Source organism: Bubalus kerabau, chromosome 11 (assembly GCF_029407905.1).
Source record: "Bubalus kerabau isolate K-KA32 ecotype Philippines breed swamp buffalo chromosome 11, PCC_UOA_SB_1v2, whole genome shotgun sequence".
Taxonomy (NCBI): domain Eukaryota; kingdom Metazoa; phylum Chordata; class Mammalia; order Artiodactyla; family Bovidae; genus Bubalus; species Bubalus kerabau.
In genome coordinates, this window is record NC_073634.1 from 51485614 (window position 1) to 51506072 (window position 20459).

At 41.0% G+C, this 20459-nt stretch overlaps 2 protein-coding genes across 14 annotated transcripts in view; one reads left to right on the forward strand and one right to left on the reverse strand.

Annotated features, from left to right (window-relative positions):
- The window catches only part of IMMT (inner membrane mitochondrial protein), a 42348-nt gene extending 27174 nt beyond the window's left edge, over positions 1-15174 (forward strand). For 8 of the 12 annotated variants that reach the window (XM_055540313.1, XM_055540314.1, XM_055540306.1 and 5 more), the window contains 8 exons: positions 3588-3691; positions 4922-5057; positions 5604-5733; positions 7153-7167; positions 8485-8708; positions 11348-11479; positions 12724-12853; positions 14204-15174. In XM_055540313.1, coding sequence (XP_055396288.1) covers positions 3588-3691; positions 4922-5057; positions 5604-5733; positions 7153-7167; positions 8485-8708; positions 11348-11479; positions 12724-12853; positions 14204-14838 — 1506 coding nt within the window. In that variant the 3' untranslated portion in view covers positions 14839-15174. The remainder of the gene's footprint in view (positions 1-3587; positions 3692-4921; positions 5058-5603; positions 5734-7152; positions 7168-8484; positions 8709-11347; positions 11480-12723; positions 12854-14203) is intronic. The other 4 variants (XM_055540307.1, XM_055540309.1, XM_055540316.1 and 1 more) reach the window with 1 other exon arrangement.
- Positions 15175-19789: 4615 nt separating this feature from the next.
- The window catches only part of PTCD3 (pentatricopeptide repeat domain 3), a 29092-nt gene continuing 28422 nt past the window's right edge, over positions 19790-20459 (reverse strand). For both annotated transcript variants that reach the window (XM_055540319.1, XM_055540320.1), the window contains exon 24: positions 19790-20409. In XM_055540319.1, coding sequence (XP_055396294.1) covers positions 20331-20409 — 79 coding nt within the window. In that variant the 3' untranslated portion in view covers positions 19790-20330. The remainder of the gene's footprint in view (positions 20410-20459) is intronic.

Genomic DNA, 20459 nt, shown 5'->3' on the forward strand with positions numbered 1-20459 from the left:
CATCTTGACATCAAGTCATTTAAAGAATAAAATAAAGTAGAGAACCTAATAAATCTCAGGGATCAGGATTCTGCATCATCATTAAAGTTATTTTGCCATAATGACTGAGGTTTTTTAAAAAGTTAAATATACTTTACATTGCTTTAGGCATATGCACATACATCACAAAGCAGTTAAATTATACTTTTGATGCAAACAGCCAAGAAACTACAACCTTGGAAAAATTAAAAGAAGATTCTGTTTATTTAAAGTCCAAGAAGAAAGCTTAAATCTTAAAGTTCATTCTAAGAAACCACACAGAGAATATTTAATATACTGATTATACACATGTGAGAAAGCTCAAAGTTGCATGATATCAGGAAATTGAGTTTGAACCCAAGTGAGTTCTTTCAGAAGGACAGTGATTAGAAACTTTAAAATGTCCATGGTACTACTTTGGTGGAAGGCTATACATAAGAGGGTATTTCCTCTCCCCACTGAACATATAACATGTGGTGCATGTGGCTTGAACAGTACAAAATCTATTATAATTAAGATTTTACAACTAAAGGATACCTTATAGTAGAAGTTAACCAGATTAGGTATAGTTAGCTGGTGTTAACAAAATAATCCAGAAAAATGTATGAGTACAAGTTTTGGAATGTTAAAAATTGATCCCAGCTCTGTTTCTTCTAGTAAAAAGCTGTAGGTACATGTAGGCTCACTCTATAATATATACTGAGTTACTTTCTAAAAGGCAGTGCCTGTAAACTGTTGGACCAGAGGATCGTAGGGGAATCTGGTGTCTGTTTTATAGGACAGCTTATCTTTGGATCTCTACTAGTAGAGGGAGAAACATTTTGGCCCCCAGATATGTCATTGTCACTTACATGATTCATGAGTCTATTTGGGATAGTTATGAAGAGTTATCCTAGTATAATATCAAGGTCTTATAACAGCATACAGTAAAGTCTTGTAAAATTTTTTGCACATGAAAAGATACTGACATGGCCCAAACCAGCATCCTTTCTTTTTTTTTTTAGTAATTGAAAAAATTTATTTATTTTTGGCTGTGCTAGGTCTTCATTGCTGTGCGGGCTTTTCTCTAGTTGTGGCAAGCAGGGACTGCACTCTAGTTGTGGTATGTGGGCTTCTGTTTGCAGTGGCTTCTCTTGTTGTGGAGCCTAGGCTCTAGGGCTGCAGGCTTCAGTAGTTACAGCACAGGGGCTCAGTAGTTGGTAGCTCCTGGGGTCTGGAGCACAGGGTCAGTAGTTGTGGCCCATGGGCTTAGTTTTTCTGAGGCATGATCTTCCCAGGCTGGGGATCGAACCTGTGTCCCTGAATTGGCAGGTGGATTCTTAACTGCTGTACCACCAGGGAAACCCCAGCATGCTTTCTTGGTATATTTTATTTTGCAAGATGGGTAGAGTGGTAGTTTACCTAAACCTCAACTTGATTATTTGCACCATGAAATGACTTTGTTTTGTTACTTTACAACAATCTATATAAAACATAAAAAGTTCAAAAGTGAAATACAAAGGTAAAAAAGAAAGTACCAAGTATTTCTTCTAAAAGCAATTCTTAACCTAGGGTCAAATCTGTGGATAGAATTCAGGGGCTCATTAAACTTGGATGGAAAATATCTTTATTTTCACTAGCCTCAAAAGCTTTTCCTTCATTTATGAATATTGACAACAAAAGCAGTAGTGTTAGTAATATTCATAACTTTATTACCAAGAGAGAGCACAAGTATTTTCCTATCACATTATGGGTACTTACAGACTGTTGAAATATCATTTATGCTCATCACTACTTCTAGATTAGGGTATTTATTAGTCCTGCCACTAAATCTTGGTTTGTGTGTCACAGAATTAAAAAATACATATTTTTTTGATCAAATTTCAGTGTAATTGGGCTCCTTTGTAATCTCGTAGTTTCATATTAAGCATTTACAAATGTTATTCAGAGAGGCTTCCTCAGACTGCCACAGTGGTCCAGTGGCCAGGTTAATCCTGCCTTAAGGAACTTGGTTGTTTAAACTTTCTGTTGATAATGAAAGTACCTTTAAAATCAAGATCACACTTGATGTCAAGGGGAACATAAGGTTGAGAATTGCTTGTGAATGATCCAAAGCAGAGGCATTACTGAGTCCTCTTCCCCTTCAAGTAGCAGGCCTAGGGCTGCAGAGGCAAAGCCACTTGTGTTTCTGACAGGGGAAGATACAGGATGGTCATCCAAGGCCCAGGACACCTAACTCAGAGAGCACTCATGTTTTGGGTGTGTAGCAGCCCTTGTGGTGACTCTCTTTAGTGACTTGTCAACTATAATTATTGAACTACTTTAGTCATTTTTTTCCTTGACAATAAATATTTTATTTTCTGGTAATTTAATATGTTCCTGTTTTTCACAAAGGTCCTGGTATAGTGTATAGTCACCCGTCAGTATGTACAGGGGGTTGGGTCCAGTATCAGCCAGGGATACCACAATTCAGGGATGCTTGTCTCATAATTGGCCCTTCTGCATCTGAGGATTGAGCCAGCTGTGGATTGTGTAGTGCTCTGCTGAAAAAAGATCTTCATATAAGTGGTCCCATGCAATTTAGACCTGTGTTGTTAAAGGGTCAGCTGTACTTTGAAGATAAGCCCTAAGGTGGTTTTGTCAAATCTAAACATAATATACTACTTTAACCTATATCTACTTGGCAAAGGAAAGGGAGAAAGAAGGTCATTTAAAATAGTTTATAACTAATTTTAAAAGTAGTTTTAAAGAGTTGAAACAGTTGCAAATAGCATCCTGCTCATTGTTTATATGATGCAGAGTGACGGGGAGGATGGAAGCTGGACTCATCTGTGCCACGCCTTCAGTTGCAAGGGTTCTCACACACTCTTGTGTGAGCATCTTCCTACACAGAGTGTGATTATTCTGCTAGAGGTGGTTTTTATTTTTGGTATGATAATAAGCCGTAAATATGAGCCAGCTCTGCTCAGCTGAAGAAGGTGACAGTCAGTTCCAATGCTGAAGCAAAAAATGTTGAACCTGCCTAAGGAATTTCCAAGGGAGACATTTATATAAAGTCCACATGGTGTAAAACCAGCTCAGGGTGGAGTGGGGTTCTTGACAAGACTTGATTTTCTCCTTAAAGATTATGGAGAGTCGTTCTTGGGGGTAATGTTTTGGGGAAGTAGAGACCCCACAAGTGTGTAAACTTTGTATTATACTTACTAATATTTCAGTAGACCTCCAAGTAAGAAAATTTTAAGTACTGGTGCTTCGTTGAAGAAAGACTTAATCCACAGACAGTTCATGACAAGTTGTTGTTCTTAATCATCTTTTCTGCTTCATATCTCCTTTTGAGAATCTAGCAAAAATCTTCTCTCTCCTTAGAGCGTACTTGTGCACTGGCACACACGCTTACAGTTTTGGTGGGTTGGTTGATGGGAGCTGATTCATGGACTTCTTTGAACCTTTCATGAACATTAGATTAAGAGTTCCTTTTAGGGAGAAATGTTATGTATACTTTTTTAACCTTTGACTTTCTGTATTTAGTCATGTTATTATGACAGTACTAGTAGTTATTCATGTGTTCGTAACTAAAGCTTTTTGTTTAGATTGCAGGTGACAAGAAGTCAGCTCAGTGGCGCACAGTGGAGGGCGCGTTGAAGGAACGCAGAAAGGCAGTAGATGAGGCTGCTGATGCCCTTCTCAAAGCCAAGTAATTACTCATGGACTTTGACAAGTAATTAGGGCCTCCTGGTGGCTTTCTTTTGGCTCTGTTTTCTTTGTACTGTCTACATAGAAAGAGGAGGCAGAGAAACCCTTCCCTTCTCCACCTGTACTGTATTTTGGTATTAGGAACATGAAAATTTAAAAGGATGAGAGAGAATAAAATATATAATCTGGCCAAAATAAATTTGACAGAAACTTACATAAACAATTTTGTATTTTCTTTGCATATTACTTAGGTGATATGTCTATAGTTTACAGAGATTCTGCCATTATTTCAAGGTTTTTCTGGGATGGCTTGAGCAGTTTTATCAGAATTTAAGGAGTGTGTCACACTCTCTTTGCCTTAACTACCAAAGTAGTTAGCATATAATAGGTCTAGTTTTATGTTACCTTGACCTTGATTCCTGAAAGTAGGCTAAAACTAGAATCAAGCAAGCAATCCAAATATAAGTTCAATCTCTGTCAACAGGAACCTAATATTTGAAAATGGATTCTCATCAACATTATGGAACTGTTATTTGTCATTCAGAATTTTGTTGTCTCAACATAATATTTATAATTGGTAGAGAAAAGGAAGCTTTCTGATAAAGCCAGCATGTCTTTTAGGAGATTGACTGCATAATGTTCATCACATCAGTAGACCATGAGTCAGGGCTCTGAGTTCTGTGTTTGTGGTTTGTAGATTATAGTCCATCCAGCCTGAATCGAGAGGGCTCCCGAAGACCCAACTCTATGCTCAGTGAGCTCTTCAATTTGCTCCCTTGCCTTTGTCTTCCTCAAGCTCTCATTGGCAAGGGAATCAACCTAATCCTTGTAAAAGCTACCATTTATTGAGTGCTCTCGATAGCACAGTAGCAGGTACTGTGCAGTACACTGCTCATGAATTACTTCTAATCCCTATGACAGAGTGAGCAACAAAGGAGAGGCTGGTCTGGGAGCTAAATCCAGGTCTGCCGGGTTCTGAAGCCTATGTCTTTTCCTGTACACCATGCTACTCATCTGGTCCACTCTTTAAATCTAACTTGAGGTGCTAAAAAACCGAGGTGTTTTCAGTTGTTGGTGAGGAAAACTTCTCTGCCTATTGAGTATGAAAAAGCATTGAGTAGTTGTTTCAAATTAAATGTTTCATAGACTTAATTGTAACTCATATTGATTTCAATTTTTTTAATAAAGTTGGCAAGGATTAATACTAAACCTTTGTTTTATTGGTTTCTAGAGAAGAGTTAGAGAAGATGAAAAGTGTAATTGAAAATGCAAAGAAAGAAGAGGTTGCTGGGGCCAAATCTCATATAACCGCTGCAGAGGGGAAGCTTCACAACATGATCATTGATCTGGATAATGTGGTCCAAAAGGTGTGTTTTCCAGGTCTTTTATAAGTATTTTTTATTTTTTAATGTAGTTCTTTTGTCAAGGGGTTTTTAAGAACTCAGGAAAATATTAAGATTCCTGTCATCTTTCTCCCTTCCCCTGGAAAAGAATATTAGTTGTTACTAATTTTAGAAACTTGCTTTGGACATGAAGTGGGTTGTTCAGTATTGTTGATACATTTTATAATAGGTAAGTGTTTGCTCATGGTCATTACCGCTTATGGATTTCCATTTTGTAGCATCTCTTTTGTCTACACTTCTGATCTGTGTGGTTAGTTTTTCCATGACCCAGAGAAAGAGGAACAATGGCATAAGGAGATGGGAAAGGGCGTATCCCTGGCATTTGAACAGAATTAGATGGAAACAAAGACAACACTTACATTCCTTTCTCTGACCTTTAGATTTCTTTCTATGTATTACTTATATATTCACAACCAAATGTAAATAAATACATGAATATGACTTATATTTTTTGGAGTGTTTATGGTATTTTTTGTTCACTTTAACCACATACCCCTTGTATTTGTTCAGGTTCAGGCAGCTCAATCTGAGGCTAAGGTCGTTTCTCAGTATCATGAGCTCGTGGTCCAAGCCCGGGAAGACTTTAAACGAGAGCTGGACAGTATTACTCCAGAAGTCTTGCCGGGGTGGAAGGGGATGAGTAAGTGCAACTGAAGTGTTGGTATTTTACTTTATCAGTTTTTTTTTTTTTTTAAAAACAGCTGATCATCAGATCTAAACTTATTGGCTCCATTCTCTAGTCTAAACCCCTCTGGCATGCATATTTCATCTCATGTGCAGTATAGTGTTTTCAGCATTTTATTTCAGTCATACCTGTGACAGGTGACACACTGGGTTTAGCAATGGTGAACACAAATTCCAGCCAGTGTAATTTGGAATCTCAGTGAGTGAAGTGACATTTTAACCTTGACTCTATTTGCCTATTCTGTATAAAATTATTGAAAACCTTTGGCACTTTAAAAATATTCATAATGAATTACTTAAGGCATACCTTGTGACTGCTCTGGGACAGCCTTGACTGAGAACTCACCTGGGACGTTAGGTGAAAAGGGAAGTTCAGGCTGTTGGCCTTCAGCTTGCAAATTGCTTAGATTGCAGGGAATTGGGTGGCTAAACAATTACACATTGTAACTTCAGGGAGTAGTCACATCTGCATGAAGCGCTGTGTGACTAAAATCACAGAGATCTGGAGTCTCAACAAGATCAAAACAGTACTTTCTAAATGCCAGAGTCTTTTAGAAACTGAACGTCAGGTAGCATTTGAAGAACTAGTGATACAGGTCTCTCTGGGGTGAAGGTGTTGAAGTTGCATCACAGAACCAGGGCTGGTCTGAGTAGCTCAGGTAATAATGCCAGTGCAGGGATTTTAACGGCATCAAGGCCAACCAGAACGATTTAATGGCAAGAAGTAGAATCAAGGCTGTCAAAAAATAACAGATATGAAGTTAGTTTTTTTTTTTCATGTGGTTGACTCACCTAAGAGGGAGGGAGATAGCAGTTTCTCGTCAAAGCAGAAAATAAAATCAGGATTTGTATGAAAGGATTAAGTGGAGAAATATACAGAGTTCAGTCTGGTAATAGGTTGAGACAAAACTACCTTGTCCATCTTTGCCTGTTCTTCCTGCAGCACTGGGTCAGCTCCCCGTTTCTTTGATTGAGAACCAGATTAAGTGGTTGACTTAATGGACTGTGACTTCCTGAAATAACCTGCAGGCTAATGTGAAGTGGGGGAATAAACGAGAATTGTAGTTCCTGTGTAAAAATTTAGTTGATTGCTTCATGAAAAGAGATGAGTCCCCAGAAACCAAAACTACTTTCAGTGTCATTCACTCTCTGATTTTCTGAAATGTTAGAATTTACCTTGATTTATACTGTTTTATGATCCTTTAAAACTTTTTTAGGAAATACACTCATCATTTTGCTTTTCAGTACTAAAATGTGCTTTTTCTACTACGGGCTTCTGGTTCCTTCTTGTTGTCTTTTGGATATTTCTGTACAATGATTAATAACTGATACATGTACTTTCTTTTTCTCAAACCGTTGTTCTTTTCCTTTGTAGGTATTTCTGACCTAGGTGAGTAGTTACATGCATTTTATGTTTAAAGACTTGTGTTTTAAGTCTTAAAAAGGCTCAAGTCTTTATTTTGCCTGTGATTCTCATACTAAACTATCAAAATTAATATAAAGTAGAAATATGTTGCATGCCATAAATCTAATTTGGATATTTTTGTCATCCATATGTTCTCAGGAACAAAAATGTTTTTACCATGTGATCAGAAACCTGTAGATGTGATATATGTGAAGATATATATTTTAAGTTTTTATTTTATAAAATTTCAAACATTAAAAAGGAAGAAGAAAATTGTAATGAACTCCTGTGGATCCATCTCCCAACTTTGGCAATTACCAACACCTGGCTGGTTTTGTCTCATTTATTCCCCCAGCTTATGTTGAAGCAAATCCCAAATATCATATTCTTTCACTTGTAAAAACTTTCTGTATTTTTTACTGTTATCACCAAATCATTGTCACATTCAACAATAATTCTTTGTGTTATCAAAGTTGCTTCAGAGTTCAAATAGCCCACTTTCTAGAATGAGTTCTTTTTAGTTCTTTTTGATCAAATCAATATCTAAAGGAGCTACACATATTGAATTTGGTCTATAAATCTCTTATTCTTTTTTTGCTTCTTGATTTACTTAATTGTGGAATTGCGTCATTTGTCATATAGTATTTCCCATATTCTTTATTTTGCTGTTACAGCGGTAATTGTTAACCTGTGATAATATCTCAGAACACTTGTGGAGTGTGAGATAGGGAAAGAAAAAAAAAAAAGAGAGTCAAAATCTTTGAATATTATTTTGAAAAGCTCTAAAAATGGTTCTGATGGACAGCTCTGGCTGCAGATTTCTGTCGTGGATTATATTACCTGTGTAAGAAAAAGTACAAAGTTCTGATTAGGGAAAAGTGAGAGAATTTGAATTTGAGTCAAGTTTTAGCAGAAAAGAATCTTTATTTGGATTCCTGTTATGCTTGAAAGAAAATGATTGTGTATGTAAGCTTGTCCTGAGAGGCAAAATTACATTGAATTATAAAGCCAGTTTATAATTAGTTTAGATTGGAAGTACTACTGATTTGGGTTACTGGAAAAAAAAAAGTGATTCTATACTTGAAGGCCTCCCTGAACAGTTTTGCTTGGAATTGGAAATATCCAGTTGGACATGAGCTGTGCATTTCTGATTACACTGCAGCCTCTGTATCTCTTGTGAAATGTCAGCTCCTTATGTCTTTTCTTTCTAGCTGTGAAAATTAAATTGCAGTTAGTTGAGGCAAGTTACTTGGATGTATGATTTGGGTGGCATCATTGACATTTTCATGTGGTTTGGTTTAGCTGACAAGCTGTCTGCCGATGACCTGAATGCCCTGATTGCTCATGCTCATCGCCGCATTGACCAGCTGAACAGAGCACTGGCCGAACAGAAAGCCACAGAGAAGCAGCACATTGCCTTAGCCTTGGAGAAACAGAAGCTGGAGGAAAAGCGGGCGTTCGACTCTGCAGTAGCAAAAGCATTAGAGCATCACAGAAGTGAGATACAGGCTGAACAGGACAGAAAGGTAAAGAAATGAGTAAAGTTAACCAATATTTATGTGAATCTAGCTTGATTATCTACCTCTCGAAAATAATAGCAGCAGTCACTGACTTCAGAATACTAGCTGTCAATTAGGCCAGCCCACCTTTGAATGGAGCTTCTGCCCTTGTTCTTGTCAGAACTTCTAGGAAAGGACGAGTCTAACAGCGAGCCTTTATGTTGAGCAGATGCAGAAGTGCCAGAAAGTAATGAGCTGCTAGCATCTAGGATTATCTAGCTTGTCTTTTCCCAGTGGAGCCTTTCAGCCCCTTAAGCAGTGTTGAAAGAGTCTGTTGTTTAGTCACTCAGTTGTGTCCGGCTCTTGCAACCCCAGGAACTGTAGCCCGCCAGGCTCCTCTGTCCATGGACTTTCCCAGGCAAGAATACTGGAGTGGGTTGCCTTTTCCTTCTCCAGGGGATCTCCCCAATCCAGAGATCGAACCCATGTCTCGTGCATTGGCAGGCAGGTTCTTTACCACTGAGCTACCTGGGAAGCCCAGAAGTCCCTGTTGGATTCTGAGAATATTTTTCTCTGAGTGTTTCTGAGTGGTTGGTAGTTAAGCATGGATGAAATAGCTGTGGTCTTCTGCCTGTGCACATTGTGTATTAAAGAGGTGTCTACTGACTGATTAGGAACCTTGCTACTCATTCTACCTTCGGGTATTCTCTGACCACTTACTTCTAAAACTGCTTTCTTCCTCAGACTGCCAGATACCACACTCTGCCGGCCCTTCCCCCACCTTGCTGACACTCTTTGGCCTCTGTTGCTCAGCCTTTCAAATATCAGCGTGCATTTACATTGTCCTGAAACCTTTTATCCATTTTGCTGCCTCCAGGTGCTCTTAGCTAGTCCTGTGGCCAATGTCACTGACATTTATTTTGCAGGCTCTGACCTCTGCTGTGGTTTCTTGGGCTGACTTGATGACTCCCAGCTGGATTTTCAGTAGTCATTTCATGTTCAAAACAAATTTCTTGATTCTGTGCAACCTGTTTTCCAGCCCCTCAGCTTGTTTTTCTCTAAATAAATCTCCATGCACTCAGTTAATCAAGCTAGAAATCGTGCTCAGTTAGTTGTTCCTCCATCAACTTTCGCATTCAGGCCATTGAGAGTCTACCAAGCTCTGCATCAAGAGTAAATCCCCAAACTCTCCACTAGTTTCTCTCTCAGTTACCACCACCTTAGTCCACATTGTCTTCTTGACAGGTGGTTCCCTGTTTGCATACCCATCTTTCTTTGTTTATACAGGCAGATGGTCTTTATTTATAAAATATATTCTCATCAGACACTGTGCTGCTGCAAATTCTCCACTGACTGCCCACTGCATTTAATATAAAATCCAAATTCATAACTTATACCTGGAAAGCCCTTGATCTCATTCCTGTTTGCTGTGAGCCAGGCTTCCCTTACTTGTTTTATTTCACAGGTTCCCTGAGTTTTTTTATTGATATTGTTTTGGTGCCTTGACGACATCTTTTTGAAGGCAGAAGGAGAAGAGGGTAGTAGAGGATGAGATGGTTGGATGGCATCACCAACTCAATGGACATGAGTTTGAGCAAACTCCGGGAGTTGGTAATGGACAGGGAGGCCTGGTGTGCTGCAGTCCATGGGGTTGCAAAGAGTTGGACACGACTGAGTGACTGACCAACAACAGCCCATTCCTATTCCCTTCCCTCTAAAGTAGAGCCTCTGTATTACTTTTTTGTCTGTTGCCCTATTTATTTTCTTAAAAACAAGGATCACAGTCTGAGATGTCATTCATTCCTCTTGAAATATATACCTTGGCAATAGTGCAAGAAGTTTGTCTACCTTGAGCACCATTTCATTCACGCTTATAGTGGGCAGTACCTGGCACAGGACTGGTACTTCATAAATATTTATCCATTGACTTAATGGATTCATTCATTAACTGTATTGTTTCTGAGAAAAGTTATGAATTCCAGGTAATTAGTGTTAAGTAATTTGTAGCATGATCCATGTCTAATTATTAAGCCAGACTTGATAGACTTTTCAGTTTTGCCTTGATTTGGCCTGTGTGAATCTAAATTCATATGAAAATCAGCAGTTTCAGAGCAGCTTTCTTTGTTGAGAGAGATTGTGTTCAATAACTGCCAGATATTTGTTAATTTTCTTAACACTTCTGCGTGGTAGGCATTATTATTCACAGAGGAGAAAATGGAGACAGAAGATGAATAATTTCCCTGAGGGCACACAGATAGTTGCAGTGAAGCTGTGTTTGATCTCAAATCTTTATAGTTGTTTTTTCTATGAGCTTGGATTTCTTAATTCCCAGGGGAGTTTGTGATTCAGGAAATGACAGTGTTTTGGAGACAGCCTGGTGATATGGAAGAAACACAAGTTTGAGGGAGGGGTCAAAGAAGCCCCTATTTGAATCTGATTTTGCTATAGCCATATGACATAGCTGTGTGACCTTATATGAGTCGCTTTTCCACACTTAGCTGTCTGATTCATATTAGCATTCGAAGTATAGAGTGTGTTCACATTCACGGCCAATCATAGGGGTTCCAGACCAAGAAGTTGCCATCATCGTGGTTACTGGTCTTTCTCGTTTGCTTAAGCATTTGTGCAGATTTGAGAACTCCTCATTACTGTGCTTGGCTTCACAGGTAGAGGAAGTCAGAGACGCCATGGAGAATGAAATGAGAACCCAGCTTCGCCGGCAGGCTGCTGCCCACACTGATCACTTACGAGACGTCCTTAGGGTCCAAGAGCAGGAACTGAAGTATGAGTTTGAGCAGGTGAGGACCTGTTGTAAAGCATTGTCTCCTCTTCAACCTTCTTTTCCCATTTATGTTATAAACAGTCTCTGCTTTCATCTAACATTTCCACGTCCTTTCATATGAGGTGTGGAAGCATGGAGCAAAGTTTCTAATGGTACCCATCATGGAGTGCAGGGGAAGGCGGAGCTTTTTTGTCATGTAAATATTCATTGATTTCGCTGCGTTGGGTCTTAGTTGCAGCATGTGGGATCTTTGTGAGGCTCGCAGACTCTAGTTGTGGTGTGCAGGATCAGTAGTTACGGCAAGCAGATTTAGTTGCTCCTCAGCATGTGGGATCTTAGTTCCCTGACCAGGGATCAAACCCTAGTGCCCAGCATTGCAAGGCAGATTCTTAACCACTGGACCACCAGGGAAGTCCTGGTTGGGGGGTGGGTAGGTGAAGTGGTGGGCTTTTGTATATTTGCAAATCTGCTCCTTTTTACATTAAGGTGTACCGGTGTGTTACTGATCAGATATGTGTTTTATATCTATGTCCTAATCATTTGGAGACTTCAGAGCTTTAAGGAGTGTTGGTACAGGGATTTCAGGTATGCAGGTAATGATACTTGAGACATGTATTTCCTGCTTTATCTCCACAAACTCTGTGGATTACGTAGTAGTTCTCAGATTTTTATATCTGAGGAAACATCTGAGAGAGGTGAAGTTTGGAAATACAGCAAATCATGAGGATACCTTTCATAATTAGTTTCTACTCAGGCCATTTATAATACATTAACTTATTATCTTGTCTCACAAGAAGGGAATGAGGTTTTCTAAGTAAGGAAAGCTTCTGGAAAATTGAAATTTATGCCGATAGGAAAAGGTGTATTACTTTAAATTCTATTTGTTATGTATTTTTCTGAGAAAAAAATGAACTCAAAGAAGAAGATACTGAACTGAATGTAAATATGGGTGGCTATATAGTTACCTTATTTTCTAAAGTTGTCATTTTCTCATTTTAATAGACTTCTTCCTTCTGGTCTTCCTCCTCTTAATATTAGGTTCCACCAGTAAATTTGTAGAAGATTAAAATTAAACATCAGATATAAATTTTAAGAAATTTTTGAAACTTGACACACAATGTAGGAGTTTCATGACACCTGTTTTGAGATAAAGGCCGTCTTTGCTTTTGAACATAGCAGTTGTTGGAAGACTTAGTGACCCAATAAGTGACATACATGGAGGTAACATCACTTTTTTTGGTCAACTATTTATACTTTCAGGACCTGTCTGAGAAACTTGCTGAACAAGAATTACAGTTTCGTCGGCTCAGCCAGGAGCAGGTTGACAACTTTACTCTGGATATAAACACTGCCTATGCCAGACTGAGAGGAATCGAGCAGGCTGTTCAGAGTAAGCACGTGGAACCTCTTACAGCTGACTTCATTCAGCCCTACTTCTTAGAGTAAATTCTCGTTACGAGGATAATGGTGTACCTGCATTGACACTAGGGAATGAAGATGCCAAAATCACTCTAATAAGTTGTATTCATTTCTTAGAAAATTAGCGTCAGATTTGGTTAAGTTTGGATTACAGTGCTGTGAGAGGGAACTTAAAGGAATCTAAAAGTTAAAGTGTTGGTCACTGAGTTGTGTCCAGTTCTTTGTGACCCCATGGCCTGTAGCCTACCAGACTCATCTGTTCATGGACTCTCAGGCAAGAATACTAGAGTGGGTTGCCATGGCCTCCTCCAGGGGATCTTCCTGACCCAGGGATTGAACTCAGGATTCCCGCATTGCAGGCAAATTCTTTACCATCTGAGCCACCAGGGAAGCCTAAAACTTAAGGAATCTAAAACTTAAACCTAAAATACCTTGCAGTTATACTCATTATGTGACCAGCATGAGGTCACCATTTACATGGCAGTTTACCCTACACACTTTGGTTGTGTCCCACACACCAAGTGGAGAAGAGGTCAGTGTTGTGGCATGCTCACCCTCAAGGCTCTGCTGCCCCACGCCCAGCCCTGCTGTCACAGGGTTAGCTGGGGGTGATTTGCTGTTCCACGCACCAGATGGACAGTAGTTATACTGAGGCCTCCACGGGCCGCACTGAGAGGGAAATGTCCTGACAGTGAAGGTGTTATTAATGAAAGGGGCTTCTTTGGGGTGTGATGGAACCTTTTTTTTGTCAGATTAGTAGAACAAACTGAGTACTCATAAAATTTCAGGATCCAGTTGCCTTCCATTCCTTTGCAGGAAGTTTCTGATGGCCTTAGTAGAAGTCTTAGCCTAGATTAAGAGGTATGTCTCTTTCTCAAAACATTTCTGGAGATAAACATATCTGAATTAGATACCATCCATTGTCCCAGATGTCACAGGGAGAGGGAAGGGAGGCTCACCTGTGTACATCCTTCTGCCCCACTCCCTCCAGGGTTGTAGTCAAAACGAGTCCTCAACCACTGATGGACATTGGGTTGTTTCCAGTGATTACAAATAAAGTTGTGATGAAAATTTGTGTACAAAAAACCACCCCCACCACCAAGTCCTCAGCCAAGTATGTCGTGCCTGGTGGCCTCATGTGAAGAGGCCGGCTAGGAAAGACTGCGCCAGAAGCAAGTGGTGGGATGGGCGAGGCAGAGGCTCTGTCCAGCCCTGTCTTCCCCTTTTGTGGACTCAGCTTATTGAAGGTGCATCAGTTCTCTGCATGTATGAGAAGGACTTGTAGTCAAGTGGGGAAAACAGTCTCTGTCTTTTTCTGTAGGTCATGCAGTTGCTGAGGAGGAGGCCCGAAAAGTGCACCAGCTCTGGCTCTCAGTGGAGGCCCTGAGGTACCGCATGAAGACGGCGTCTGCAGACCTGCCCACGGTTCCCCTGGGCAGTGCGGTTGAGGCCATCCGAGCCAGCTGCTCCGATAGTGAATTTGCCCAGGCGCTAACCGCGGCCCTCCCTCCAGAGTCCCTGACCCGTGGGGTGTACAGTGAAGAGACCCTTAGAGTCCGTTTCTATGCCGTCCAGAAACTGGCCCGCAGGGTAGCCATGATCGATGAGACCAGAAATAGCTTATACCAGTACTTCCTCTCCTACTTACAGTCCCTGCTCCTGTTCCCCCCTCAGCAGCTGAAGCCGCCAGCAGAGCTCTGCCCCGAGGATGCAGATACGTTTACGCTCCTGTCATACGCCTCCTATTGCCTTGAGCACGGCGACCTGGAGCTGGCAGCAAAGTTCGTCAATCAGCTGAAGGGGGAGTCCAGACGAGCAGCCCAGGGCTGGCTGAAGGAAGCCCGCCTGACCCTGGAAACCAGGCAGATAGTGGAGATCCTGACAGCATATGCCAGTGCTGTGGGGATAGGGACCACTCAAGTGCAACAGCAGGAAGGCCTAGGAAGAGTCCCGTAAAGTCATGTTCTATATCAGAGGAAATCGGCAGTAATACCTGAAGGGTTTGCAACAGGGTCTTAGAATTGTCTAGAAGTGAGAAAGTTACAAGTACTGTTCCAAATGTTAACACCTGTTGCATTTATATTATTTCCACTTGCTATCATGTCAGTCAACTCCAGGAGTATTTTATTTGCAACTTGTGTAACATTTTCTGTTTTTCAGGTTTTACTGATCAGGCTGGTGAGCCAGTCAAAATAATGTTTGTGATCACTATTACTATTGATTTTGCCCTTGGAGCAAACTGAATAAAATAAAAAGATGAAAACTGAGTAGCTTATCCAGTTTCAAAAAGTACCATTTCTGGTTTGTTGTGTATATAGAAAATTTCCTTAAGAAGCAGCAACAGCAGAAGTAGGAACTCCTGGGTGCTGTTTCTAGGCTGTGAGTTGGGTTATATAGATAAGCCAAAATGGCACTATATTTGTAATTGGAAATATATCATTCCAGTGATTCGAAGGCACTAGAAATAGTGTATAACCCAAATTTTGATTGCTACCATGGGGAAAAACTGTTTCACACCGGGGCGCACATTCACACACACCCTTACGTGCATGTGTACCTGAAAGTTTCTGGAACCACTCCTTTTTTATTGTTAGCATCGTTTATTTGGCTGCACCAGGTCTTGGTTGTGACATGTGGGATCTTTAATTGTGTCATGCAAACTCTTAGTTGGGGCACATGGGATCTTATTTCCTGACCCAGGATCGAATCTGGGCTCTGTGCATTGGGAACGTGGCATCTTAGTTACTGGACTACCAGGGAAGTCCCTCTTTTCTACTTGTGATGCACTCTGTTCTGGTCTGTGGCATTAGAGAAATGTTGGTCTCCTCTCTACCCACAAATTAATGCCACAGCCCTCAGAAGCGTTCCTGGCTCTGAGTTCTGACACCCTAATAGCTGCCCTTGCTCCTATTTGGTGTGTGGACTGTGAATCTCTCCAAATGAAGTGGGGTGGTAAGCCTGGAATCTTAAAGGGATTTAAACTGGATTGCTGTAAAACCCAGAGAACTTGCTTACCTTGCTTCTCTGAAGACTAGAACAATTTCCTAGTGGGTAAGCATTAACAAATGTTTTATCTTTTATTTTTCATTTCATGAAATTATTGTCAACATTTTTTTCCAAAATCATAATTTTGTGGAGGTGTCTGTTCATAAACAGATTATTGAAGAGGCATTTTAATCTAAGCAACATACCTGGAAATCATGAAAAAATGAGAATTAATTATATATTTCTGCAGGAGTATACCAGCTGATGATTGTTAAATGAACAGTATGAAAAGGCAAAAAGGTATGACACTGAAAGATGAACTCCCCAGATTGGTAGGGGCTCAATATGCCACTGGAGAAGAATGGAGAAATAACTCCAGAAAGAATGAAAAGGGAGCCAAAGCAAAAACAACACCCAGTTGTGGATGTGACAGGTGATGGAAGTAAAGTCCGATGCTGTAAAGAGCAATATTGCATAGGAACCTGGAGCGTTAAGTCCATGAATCAAGGCAAATTGGAAGTGGTCAAACGAGATGGCAAGAGTGAACATTGACATTTTAGGAATCAGTAAACTAAAATGGACTGGAATGGGTGAATTTAACTCAGATGACCATTATATCTACTATTGTGGGCAGGAAGAAATGGAGTAGCCCTCATAGTCAACAAGAGAGTCCAAAATTCAGTACTTGGATGCAATCTCAAAAACGACAGAATGTTCTCTGTTCGTTTCCAAGGAAAACCATTCAATATCACAGTAATCCAAGTCTGTGCCCCAGCCAGTAATGCTGAAGAAGTTGAAGTCGAACAGTTTTATGAAGACCTACAAGACCTTCTAGAACTAACACCCAAAAAAGATGTCCTCTTCATTATAGGGGACTGGAATGCAAAAGTAGGAAGTCAAGAAATACCTGGAGTAACGCAAATTTGGCCTTGGGTACAAAATGAAGCAGGTCAAAGGCTAAGAGTTTTGCCAAGAGAATGCACTGGTCATAGCAAACACCCTCTTCCAACAACACAAGAGAAGACTACACATGGACGTAACCAGATGGTCAATACCGAAATCAGATTGATTATATTCTTTGCAGCCGGAGATGGAGCAGCTTTATATAGTCAGCAAAAAAAAAAAAAAAAAAAAAAAAAAAGACCAGGAACTGACTGTGGCTCAGATGATGAACTCTTCCTTATTGCCAAATTCAGACTTAAATTGAAGAAAGTAGGGAAAACCATGAGACCATTCAGGTTTGGCCTAAATCAAATCCCATATGATTATACAGTGGAAGTGACAAAATAGATTCAAGGGATTAGATCTGATAGAGTGTGTGAAGAACTATGGACAGAGGTTTGTGACATTGTACAGGATGCAGTGATCAAGACCATCCCCAAGAAAAAGAAATGCAAAAAGGCAAAATGGTGGTCTGATGAGGCCTTACAAATAGCTGAGAAGCAAAAGGCAAAGGAGAAAAGGAAAGATACAAGCATGTGAATGCAGAGTTCCAAAGAATAGTGAGGAGAAATAAGAAAGCCTTCCTCAGTGATCAGTGCAAAGAAACAGGAAAACAATAGAATGGGAAAGACTAGAGATCTCTTCAAGAAAATTAGAGATACCAAGGGAACGTTTCGTGCAAAGATGGGCAAAATTAAGGACAGAAATGGTATGGACCTAACAGAAGCAGAAGATATTAAGAAGAGGTGGCAGGAATACAGAGAAGAACTATACAAAAAAGATCTTAAGGACCCAGATAACCACGATGGTGTAATCACTCACATAGAGCCAGACATCCTGGAATGTGAAGTCAAGTGGGCCTTAGGAAGCATCACTATGAAAAAAGCTAGTGGAGGTGATGGAATTCCAGTTGAGCTGTTTCAAATCGTAAAAGATGATGCTAATTTCAAGTGCTACACTCAATATGCCAGCAATCTGGAAAACTCAGCAGTGGCCACAGGACTGGAAGAAGTCAGTTTTCATTCCAATCCCAAAGAATGCTCAATTTACTGCACAGTTGCACTCATCTCACACACTAGCGAAGTAATGCTCAAAATTCCCCAGGCCAGGCTTCAACAGTATGTGAACTGTGAAGTTCCAGATTTTCAAGCTGGATTTAGAAAAGGCAGAGGAATCAGATATCAAATTGCCAACATCAGCTGGATCATCGAAAAAGCAAGAGTTTCAGAACAACATCTACTTTTGCTTCATTTATTTAACTTACATGCAGAGTACATCATGAGAAACGCTGGGCTGGATGAAGCACAAGCTGGGATCAAGATTGCTGGGAGAAATATCAATAACCTCAGATATGCAGATGACACCACCCTTATGGCAGAAAGTGAAGAACTAAAGAGCCTTATGAAAGAGGAGAGTGAAAAAGTTGGCTTAAAGCTCAACATTCAGAAAGCTAAGATCATGGCGTCTGGCCCCATCACTTCGTGGCAAATAGATGGAGAAACAGTGGCAGACTTTATTGTTTTGGGCTCCAAAATCACTGCAAATGGTGACTGCAGCCGTGAAATTAAAAGATGCTTACTCCTTGGCAGGAAAGTTATGACCAACCTAGACAGCATATTAAAAAGCAGAGACATTACTTTGCCAACAAAGGTCCGTCTAGTCAAGGCTATGGTTTTTCCAGTGGTCATGTATGGATGTGAGAGTTGGACTATAAAGAAGGCTGAGCACCAAAGAATTTATGCTTTTGAACTGTTGTGCTGGGAGAAGACTCTTGACAGTCCCTTGGACTGCAAGGAGACCCAACCAGTCCATCCTAAAGGAGCTCAGTCCTGGGTGTTCATTTGGAAGGACTGATGTTGAAGCTGAAACTCCAGTACTTTGGCCACCTGATGCAAAGAGCTGACTCGTCTAAAAAGACTCCGATGCTGGGAAAGACTGAAGATGGGAGAAGGGTACAGAGGATGAGATGGTTGGATGGCATCACCGACTCAGTGGACACCAATTTGGGTAAACTCCAGGAGTTGGTGATGGACAGGGAAACCTGGTGTGCTGCAGTCTATGGCATGCTGCAGAGTTGAACACGAATGAGCAACTGAACTGATAACCAGCTAATGATTGTTACATTCAAGTCTACATGGCATCTAATGTCCTTTGATTTGGGAATCCAGTAGACTTGTTTTGGCCTGGGTTGGGGTTAATTTTGGGCGTGCTAGTTCTTCGTTGCTGCTGGAGGGTTTTCTGTAGTTGTGGATAGCAGCAGCTACTCTCTAGCTCCAGCTCCCAGGCTCAGTATGTGGTGCACAGGCTTAGTGGCTCAGCTGCATGTGGAATCTTCTGGCCCAGGGATCAAACCCATGTCCTCTGAATTGGCAGGTGGATTCTTAATCACTCTACCACCAGGGAAGTCCCTCAAGTCTCTGAGCTCGATCAAGTGGGTTTGTTCTTGGGTTTGACCTTTCTAAAATCTTTTGTAAAGCCCATGGTGTGCAGGTCAGCTAGACAGCACTCTTTTACAGGTAAGTCTCCTTCCCGAGCCAGGCTGGAGACTCCTTCAGCACCTCCCACCCTCCTTTTCGTACCTTTCATTTCAGCATCGCATGCCCTAGCACACTGCCTTATCTCAAAGAAATAAGCCCATTTCTCTGGTATACTGCCACTCCACCACTAAGATCGAAATGACTCCATAAACCTCGCCTCACCCGTCCACACTAATGACTGCTGTCTCATAGCAGATCCTGTTACCAGCAGTAGAACAGCTTTGCATCATGACCAGGTACACTTACATGATGACTTGATTACCATCAACAGGCAATCACGTCAAGGCAACACTTCAGTCCTTTTCACAAGCCTTCACTCAGATCACTGGAAGCACAGCACACCTGAAGAAGGTGCCAGCACGCTCAGAGAAAGAGGACACACTTGTGTAAGCCCCAAGCCTACTGGGAGACGGGGGTGTGCAGAAAGAAGGCAAACGCACACATACCTTAATTACAATATTTATTTACAGCTTTCATCTTCCCAGCTGTGCAGCCTAAAGCCCTGTGATTGTTCAGTTCTCAGATGCACCATGTTCCACGTACAAACATCCCTGAACTTGGGATACTACTGACCCAGTATCAATGTGATGAAACTGCACAAAATCTTCCTTTAGACTCTGAATTGGAGGGAGTGCCACGGTCACAGCATCAGCCAACAAAGGGTAGAGTCCACAGCAGGGGAGGGCAAATGGCGCCGACGTCAGCTGACAAGACGCCTGCTGCAGGTGTGCTCACACGAGCCGCACACCTCAGCGTGCACAGAGGTGAGAACAGTGGCGCTGCGTCTGTTCACAGGGTAACCCTCACACAGGTGGCTCAGCCTAGGACGTTACCTTAAATAAGCCAGTGTGTATCAACTGTATTTCAAGGTTCGCCAAATCTGTACCCTGTTTTCTTCACAGTACAGATATTAACATCTCAGGTATCCAGTGTCAGCACAGCTATGCTTGGTCCCAGCTGCTCCTGATTCCCCCCCTTTTTATTTTATTTGTCTTCGCTGATATCGCTACCACTGTCACTATCGCTGTCGCTGGTCAGTGCGGTTAGGTCTCCCAGGGCTTCCCTGTAAGAAAAATAAATAGGAGGGTCACACTGAAACTCAGGCTTGGCTGG